This window comes from Vulpes vulpes, chromosome 13 (genome assembly GCF_048418805.1).
Source record: "Vulpes vulpes isolate BD-2025 chromosome 13, VulVul3, whole genome shotgun sequence".
Classification (NCBI taxonomy): domain Eukaryota; kingdom Metazoa; phylum Chordata; class Mammalia; order Carnivora; family Canidae; genus Vulpes; species Vulpes vulpes.
In genome coordinates, this window is record NC_132792.1 from 37162489 (window position 1) to 37172115 (window position 9627).

Here is a 9627-nt window from a genome sequence, read left to right on the forward strand (position 1 = left end):
GAATCAATATTGCTAAGATGTCCATACTATCCAAAGCAAGCTAGATTCAGTGTAATCCCTATCAAAATTCCAATGGGATTTTTCAAAGAAATAGAACAAATAATCCTAAAATTTGTATGGAATCACAAAAAAACTTGAATAATCAAAGCAAACTTGACAAAGACCAAAGCTGAAGGCATCACACTCCCTGATTTCAAACTGTATTATAAAGCTCAGTAATCAAAGCAGTATGGTACTGCCATAAAAACAGACACACAGATCATGCAGCATAAGAGAAACCCACGTCTATATATAGTTGATTAACTTGCAACAAAGGAGCCAAGAATATACAGTAAGAAAAGAACAGCTTCTTCAATGAATGGTGTTCAGAAAACTGAAGAACCAAATGTGAAAGAATGAAACTCAATCACTATCTCATATCATACACAAAAATTAACTCAAAATGGGGACTTCTGGGTGGCTCACTTGGTTTAGCGTCCAATATTTGATTCAGCACAGGTCATGATCTCGGCATCAGGTCCAGTAGGAAGCCTGCTTGGGATTCTTTCTCTGCTTCTCCATTTGTCCCTGCCCATCTCTTCTCAAGTATTTGCATGCATATTCTCTCTCTCAAATAAATAAACCTTTTTAAAAAATCAATTCAAAATGGATAAAATACTTGAATGTAAAACTTGAAACCATAGAACTCCTAGAAGAAAATACAGGTGGTTAACTCCTTGACATAGGCCTTAGTGATGATTTTTTAATCTGACACCAAAAGCAAAAACAAAAATAAGTGGGCTACATCATACTAAAATGCTTTTGCACAGCAAAGAAAACCATCAACAAAATGAAAAGACAACCTATTAACTGGGAGAAAATATTTGTAAATCATGTATCTATCTGATAAGCGACTACTTTCCAGCATATATAAAGAACCCTTACAAGCCAATAGCAAAAAACCATCTAATTTAAAAAGGAGCAGAGGATCTGAATGGACATTTTTCCAGAGGACATACAGATGGCCAGCCAACAGGTACATGAACAGATGGTTCAACATCACTTATCATCAGGGAAATGCAAATCAAAACTACAATGAGATATCACATCACACCTGGGAAAATGGCTAGAATAGAAAAGAAGAGAAATAACAAGTGTTGATGAGCATGTGGGGAAAAGGGAATCCTTGTACACTGGTGGTAGGAATGTAAATTGGTGCAGCACTATGGAAAACTGTATGGAGTTTCCTCAAAAATTTAAAAATAGAACTACCATGTGATTCAGCAATTCCACTTCTAGGTATTTATCTTAAGAAAACAAAAACACTAACTTGAAAAGATAACTTGCACCCCCATGTTCATCGCAGCATTATTTACAATAGCCAAGATATGGAATCATTCTAAGTGTCCATCAGCAGATAAATGGATAAAGAAATTGTGACATATATATTTTTCTAAGATTTTACTTATTTATTCATAGACACAGAGAGAGGCAGAGACACAGGCAGAGGGAGAGGGAGAAGCAGGCTCCATGCAGGGAGCCCGATGTGGGACTCAATCCCAGGTCTCCAGGATCACATCCCAGGCTGCAGGTGGCACCAAACCGCTGCACCACCAGGGCTGCCCTGTGACATATATTTACATGATGGAATATTACTTAACCATAAGAAAAGAATGAAATATTGACGTATTCGACAACATGGATGGACTTTAAGGACACCATCCTAAGTGAAGTAAGTCAGATCAAGAAAGACAATACCATACGATCTCTCCTATACATAGAATCTAAAAAACAAACAAAAACAAGCTCAGAGAACAAATGGTGGTTGCCAGAGGCAGATGGTGGAAGGTTAGAGAAATGGGTAAAGGAGACAAAATGTTAAAAGGAAAAAAAATATGTATAGTGCATTACTGACCAGCAAAAAAACAAAACAAAGAGTCTACACTGGGGGGGAAAACTGCTTTCATCCTATCACCCTTGCTCATAATTTTTCGACGCCTCCCCACTGCCTACAGGAGAAAATCTAAAGTCTATAACCTAGTACTTCAGTCTTTTACAATTTAATATAGTAGGAAAAACACTAGGTAATAAAGATTATATAAGTACTATGTATTAGCTCATATTTTGCCCTGGACTTACAGATAAGTAACTGAATCTGACAGCTAAAAAGAATCAATCTTCAATGAGCATATCACCACCTACATACAGTACCTGACCTCAGGGTTCCTTTATGGTCTAAATAAGAATAAATGTGAAAGCCCACTAAAAATTATCAATCATTCTACAAATACAAACTGTTGGTTTTAGTATCCAGTATTACCACTGAGACAAAAAACAAAACAAAAAAACAAAACAAAACAAAACAACAACAACAAAAAACTATTTATCGCACCAGAATTTCTCAGGATACAAAGATAACCCATCAGGCTTGGGTACACAACCAAACTGGAACTTTCAAAGTGAACCAGTTGGTTATTTAAAAGATCAGGTTGTAATAAATAAATAAATAAATAAAAATAAAATAAAGGATCAGGTCGTAAAGCTAAGAAACCAGCTATTCTCACCTCTTTTATCCTTTATAATCTGATACATGGCCCACTACCTTATGAATAGGGTACAGATACAAAGAGGCGTTCCATATGTATTTGCTCAATGACTAAGTCCCTAAAATACACTTGGGTGATGATGAAAAGGATGACATACATAAAAAGGTGTACTCCTCCTAGGTGTCAAGGTCAGATGCTTCCAACTATCAGTACCACCTTTTAAAACATTCTAAGAAAATTACGTGGTAAAACAATGAAAGAAGTTACAAAGGAAAAAATTTTCCTTGAGTATGTCCAGAGAAATTCAGGTCCTGATGGTAACACATATTCCCTAAGAAATAGGGGCTTTAGGGACGCCTGAATGGCTCAGGGCATAATCCTATGGTCCTGGGATCACGTCCCGTATCCGGCTCCCTAAGAGGAGCCTGCTTCTCTCTCTGCCTGTGTCTCTGCCTCCCTCTTTGGGTCTCTCATGAACCAATAAATAAAATCTTAAAAAAAAAAAAAAAAAAAAGAAAGAAAGAACAGAAAAAGAAACAGGGGCTTTAGCCTAAGGATTAGCAAGCATTGTTATTGTCTTCTTTCTCCCAGAAAGAGCCTCAGATTCTCAGGGAAATTACTCATCCCTGCGCTCTCAAACTGGTGTTTTGAGCAAACCCCCAGCTTACATTCCTTTTTAATCAATAGGTCAAGGTCAGGACAATATCCCAGACCCAAATTTATCTGAATATTTTAGTCACATATTCCTGGTCTGTTTGGTTCAGGGGTGGACAGATAGCTTAAATTTATCAAATCAGAATGAATTTTGGGATTTAGAGCTTAAGCAATGGCTTGCAAAAGAGGGTAAACAGAGAAGGAAGGGGTGGGAGGGGGAAAGATGTGGCAGAAACTATGGTGCTGCTGAAGCCAACTGAAGTTGGCCTGAAACACGCAGGACATGAAGTACACAGCTTCCCTAGGCTAGAGCCAAAGTCTTTAGAAGCAGGCTAACAAGTTCATATTTGTGTCTGAGAAAAAAACTTCCAGGAGTTGCACCTGTAAGAGACTTTAAAAAAAGGGGAATTGTTAATGGCAAGGCTAGCTAGAAGCAAAAAGACTACTATAATAGCCAAGAGAGTGCTAACAGGAGCCTCTTAAGGAAAATGATAGCAAGAAGAAAGGACAGAATAAGGAGGTAACCAGGAGGCAGAACAAAAATCAGTAAGACATGGACATGGAATTAAGGAAGAGAAACAGGTACATGGCGAGGAGTCTAGATAGATGGGGAGAGAGAGACTATACTACAGGTGAACTTGGGAAGGAAGTTAATGGATTCAGGTTTAGAATAGGAAGTTTTAATGAAGAAAGAGTAAAACCCCAGAAGACTCCATAGCAATCAGCCTGCTTCAAGTACTTCTTTTTTATTATGATCCCTCTGGAAACCAGGCCAAGTCAGTGTTCATTCTCTGTGAAGATGGATAATTACCTTGTCTCTCTGAAAACATTTATAGTTATTAAAGGTTATGTAATAATTTGACTTCTTTTTAGGGTAAGCGATGAAGCTGATTTTTAAAATAAAAGCAAACCTCTACCTCACACTATAACACAGAAATTAATTACAGGTGGATCACAAATGTAAATATAAAAACTAAAGCCACAAAGCTTTGGAAGAAAATATAAGAGACTATCTTCACAATCTGGGGGTAGGCAAAGGTTTCTTAGATTATGCAAAGTACTAAACATAAAAGAAAACATTGACAAATTGAACTTAATATTAAAAATTTCTGTTCATCGGGGAGCCTGGGTAGCTCAGTCAGTTAAGCATCTGCCTTTGGCTCAGGTGGTGATCCTAGGGTCCACCCTGGGATTGAGCCTCATGCTTCTCCCTCTCCCTCTGCTCACCCCATACTCTCTCTCACTCTGTCTCAAAACAACAAAAAACTTCTGTTCATCAAAATATGCCATAAGAAAGTGGGTAGATGGCCATACGCTGGGAAAAAACATTCACAAAATGGATCTTTAACAAAAGGCCAGAATCCGAAATATATAAACAGATCTTATAAATCATTAAGAAAAAAAAGATAAAACCCAATTTTAAAATGGGCAATGACTAGCACATCACAAAGGAAGACAGAGCCATGAGCAAGATAAACTTCCACGTCATTAGTTATTTGGGAAATTTAAAGCTACCACAAGCTATATATAATACATACCACCAAAATTGCTAAAATTAAAATGACTGACCATACCAAATGTTGACAAGGATGTGGTACAACTGGAACCTCATATATCACTGGTTGGAGTATAAAATGGCAGAACCACTTTGGAAAATTGTTTCTTATAAAGTTAAATGGACTTTTAACCAATAACCAACAATTACACTGCCAGGTATTTACTCTAGAGAAATAAAAACATATATCCACAAAAAGTCTTGTGCAAGAATGTTCAGAGCAGCTTTATCCATAATAGCCCCAAACCGGAAACAACCAAATATCCATAATCTGGTGAAAGATTAATAAATTGTGATTTATTCATACAATAAAATAATACTCAGCAATATAAAGCATCAAGCTTTTGATATACCCCAATTAACATGAATGAATTTAAAGGACGTTAATGCTAAGTGAAAGAAATCAGATACAAAAGAATACGTACAGTACAATTCCATTTATAAGAATAGGTAAAACTCTCCTTTAGGGTGACAGTGAAGGGGTGGCAGGAATAAACTGGGAAAAGACACAAGGGAACTTTCTGGGGTTTTGGAAACGTTTTCTAGGCACATGGGTTACATACGGTGTATGCATTTGTCAACTCAATGAACTGTACACTTCTGTGGATTTCCCCATATATAAATTATGCCTCATTAAAAGGAAAAAATAAACAACAAATGATCTCTAATATAAATACCTGAAATCAATATGCTTTATTACTGGACCATAGGAAACCTCTGTTATTCTAAGGCAAAAACAAAACATATCCATAACTTTTAAAAGATAAAAATAAATGGAATGGGGCCGAGTAAAACATCACCCTGACCACAAACCAACCATAGGACTGTATGTAAATCATCTACGCTCTCTTGGCCTCTATTTTCTCAACTCTAAAACAGGAGTAAGAAAATCTACCTTACCAGGAATGTGTAAAAATTTAGTATATGCAAAGCATCTAGTTTAATACCTGGCATACAGGGCCTTAGTAAATGGCAGTGGTAGGAAACAGCAATCAGAAAATGCATCAAAGGGGATCCCTGGGTGGCTCAGGGGTTCAGTGCCTGCCTTCGGCCCAGGGCATGATCCTGGAGTCCCAGAATCAAGTCCCGCCTTGGGCTCCCTGAGTGGAGCCTGCTTCTCCCTCTGCCTTTGCCCCTGTCTTTCTCTCTCTCAGTGTTTTTATGAATAAATAAATAAAATCTTTTAAAAAATTAATAAATAATTGCCTATTATACCAAATAGGTAAAGTGGATCTTTTTAATGCATTTTTTAAAAGATTTTATTTATTTATTCATGAGAGACACAGAGAAAGAGAGAGGCAGAGACACAGGCAGAGGGAGAAGCAGGCGCCACGCAGGGAGCCCGATGCGGGACTCCATCCCAGAACCCCGGGATCGCACTCTGAGCTGAAGGCAGATGCTAACTGCTGAGCCACTTAGGCATCCCCAATTATTTATTAATTTAAGGAAGAGGGTTTCCAGTGAACTTTTGTTTGAATACCTACCCACAGTTGTATCCTTTTTTCATGCAAACTCTCCCCCTGTCTGATAACTGAGCCTACTCCATCCAGATAGCTAGTGGAGTGAGAGAGGTGCCTTGCTCTTCAGCCGCCCTGCTCCCTCATCTTAAAAATGTTCATATAAAATAAAGTTTTGGATAACCAAATTGCATTTAATGGTATGAGGTAAACTCACAAGTCTAAATTGTTTTATGAAACGCAAAAGACTTCCTATGAAGGTATCAGTACTAAAGCCAGATTTCCCATTTATTAGGCTTACCTAACATAGCATTCTTACATCTCTAGAAAGCTTTCTAATTATCTTTCAAAAGGCCATGCTGTTTCCAACGTTAAAACATGCACAGCAATAACTACTTTCCACAAAGAGCATGTTCAAGCAGTAGACAAAGCATGCAGAATACTCTCCTTTTATCACACCAATACTGTCTGATGGGATTACAGCCAAGTACAGGGCTCAAGTAGATTTAGATTTATCTTATCTGTAGATGGTGTAGTACATTTGCCTAATGCAGTGCCCTAGATTTTACAAATTACATTTACTGGTGTATTTGCAAGTCTGCAGATTTGAACATTTCCAAGGAGGACACAAGACATTTAGATAAAATAGTCTGTCTTGACCATCAATAAAAGCCCTATTTTGAGGCCACCTACTATCCTTTTGCTGTAATTTAGAATTTCCGTAAAGCATTTCTTGGCTTATAGCAGTCGGTGTTGAGCCAAGATGCTGATGTTCTATCTGCATTCAGACTGCACAAAAAGAATCCCACAAACCAAAGATCTGTTTGAAAGCTTTTAAGCCAAAAATGTCTATTGTGTGGCCTGTGATAGGCACTGACTAAAGGAAACTTGAAACTATAAATAGCGCAGAGAACACCATATGCTCTCGGGGAAGATGTCTTGCTTAAAATGGCACAATGACACAAATCGACAATGTCCACATAATATCGAAAAGGTGAATATGAACCAACAAAAAAATTCTGATAGCTAAGATGAATTTATTCTCACTAAAAAGTTCAATATACCACCTTGATGCAGCGGTGTGCACCGCACAGTGGCTCGGGTCTAACTCTCCATCATGATGGCACAAAACCCAAATGCAGAGGAATCTGACCCTGCTGGTGTGGTCCAGGGGCGCCAACAATCAACCTGGGGCACGCACAGGGCCAGAAAGGCCAGAAAGACTCCCATCAGGTTTCCTCACTGCCCCCAATAATCACTGCTCCCCCATACAAACAAGTTCTTAAAAAGCTCCAACCTAAAAAAAAGAGAAAAGATCGGATTTGCTGGCGGTGTCCCCTAAGAAAGGTACAGGGATCCCCTGTCAATGGGCAGGGAAAGTAAGTAGGTGTAACTGGCTCCCGGGGCGACCCACGCGCAGGCCAGCCCCTCTCTGGAGCCAGGGCTTTCGGCCCGCGCAGCGCAGGGGCTCCTTCGGCGCGCCACGAACCCCCGACCGCTCCCCGGGCGCGGGAGCGCGCAGCCGGCTGTACCGCAAGCCCGAGACCAGACGCGGGCAGGGGGAAGGGGCTGCGAGCTGTCCCCCCACGACCCTGCCGAGGCCCGTCCAGACACAAAGCCCGACGGGCGGGGAAAAGAAGAAAAGGCCTGGAAGACACGCGGCGCGCAGCTCCGAGCGCGGCTCTCCTGCCAGCAGGTGCACTCGTGCGGGAGAGCGGCGGCCTCGCGCGCCGCCCCAGCCCCCAGCGTCGCCCCGACGCCGCGCCCGAAGGGACCCCGCCGCAGGCGGGCCGGGCCGGGCTGGCGACCAGGCTCGCGCAGAAATCAAGTTTCAAATAAGACAGCTGTGGACGGGTCAGCACCGGCGTCGCCCTACACCCAGGCCGCACTTGGGAGAGCGGCGCAGGGCCGGGGTGCCGGGGTCCCGGGGTCCCGGGCTGGGAGGCTCGCGGCGCCGTGGCCTCCGCCCCCGCGGGTGCGCCCCCGCGCGTCGCCGCGCTCACCAGGTACCAGACGCCCAGCAGGATGGTGCCGGTGCGGACATGGCAGCACAGGCAGCAGCTGTTGGAGTAGAACCGCGTCCAGGGCGCGACCGTCTTCATCGCTCCGTGGCGCGAACGCGCGCCCAAGTTTGCGGGAGCGTCAGGCGCGTCGCTCCGGGCTGGCCGCGCGGCTGCTGCCGGCTCCCCCGCCGCTCCCCGCCGTTGCCGGGCCCGCTCGCCCGTTCGCTGGTGGCCTGTGCTCCGCGCCTCAGCCCAGACCTCCGAGCGGCGGCTGCGGCCGGACCCCGCGCTCCGAAGGCGGCGGGAGGAGGAGCGGGAGCGGGGAGAAGGGGGAGGGGCAGGCCACGTGACCCGCGCCGGGGCCAGTGATGTCACCGCGGGCTCCAGCGGGCTCGGGGCGCCGCCAATCGTCCTGCGTCCCCGCGGCGGGCCCGGGAGCAGAGCCACGGGGCAGTTCCGGGCCTCCTCTCTTTCGTGTGGTCATTTGTGTTACTCTGTCACTTTTATGATCTGCTTGGTTGTGGTTTCTCGCCCTCCACTTCTGGGTTGCAGATAATCTGTAGATGCAAACGTTATCTTGCGAACTGGAAGGGGGAAAACTGCAGGGTGTGATTCCGGTCAGCAGAGAACTTTGAACCGCTGCTGGAGCCCAGAGCAATTGTCTCCACTTCCCGGCTCAATTACTGTGGTAACAACCTTTTTCCCAGAAAATAGGATATGTGTCAAGGACATCCTCACTGTGCTTCGGTAGCATTTTTAATCATGGCTGCAGCTTGAAAGAGACAATCATCAAGCCAATTACTGCCACAAGGTCTCCGAAGGACACATCATACAGCGTTAAGAGGTACTGAAAGATAGGACTCCAGTTTGGGCTTATTTCCTCCCATTTGTTGTTTTGTCTCAAAGCACCCTTGTCCTGGGTTAGCCTGTAAGCGCCATTTAAGCCAAGCATCTCATATGAGTGAGATTATTAGTGCGTGGCAAAGTTTCATTTCAGACTTGGAGCAAGAGAAAATTTGGTGGAGTTTACGTTTCTTTAAAAAAAATTTTTTTTATTTGTTTATTTGAGAGAGAGAGAGAGAGAGAGAGAGGCAGAGACACAGGCACAGGGAGAAGCAGGCTCCCTGAGGGGATCCTGATCCAGAACTTCATCCCAGGACCCTGGGATCACGACCTGAGCCAAAGGCAGATACTCAGTCACTGAGCCACCCAGGTGCCCCAGAGTTTAAATTTCTTAAGTTCAGGTTATATAGAAGGGAAGGAAAATGTTAGATGAGGTTGTTTAAGTGCAGGACTAGTTAGTTTTACAAGGCTGTAAAGCTGTCACATTCTTAGTATGTAGCTTAAACCTGGATCCAAAGGGACTGTAGAGTCATCCCCAGAGATGTCAGATGTCTTTAATTGGAAATAATAACACCATTGTAGGAGATAAT

The 9627-nt window shown here is 43.0% G+C and overlaps 1 protein-coding gene across 3 annotated transcripts in view; it reads right to left on the reverse strand.

The window, feature by feature from the left end:
- The window catches only part of LAPTM4B (lysosomal protein transmembrane 4 beta), a 98315-nt gene extending 89796 nt beyond the window's left edge, over nucleotides 1–8519 (reverse strand). For 2 of the 3 annotated variants that reach the window (XM_025994743.2, XM_072734245.1), the window contains exon 1: nucleotides 8195–8508. In XM_025994743.2, the coding sequence (XP_025850528.1) occupies nucleotides 8195–8293 (99 nt within the window). In that variant the 5' untranslated portion in view covers nucleotides 8294–8508. Of the gene's footprint in view, nucleotides 1–8194 lie in introns of all 3 variants that reach the window. The other variant, XM_025994742.2, reaches the window with a different exon arrangement.
- Between the last annotated feature and the right edge of the window lie 1108 nt (nucleotides 8520–9627).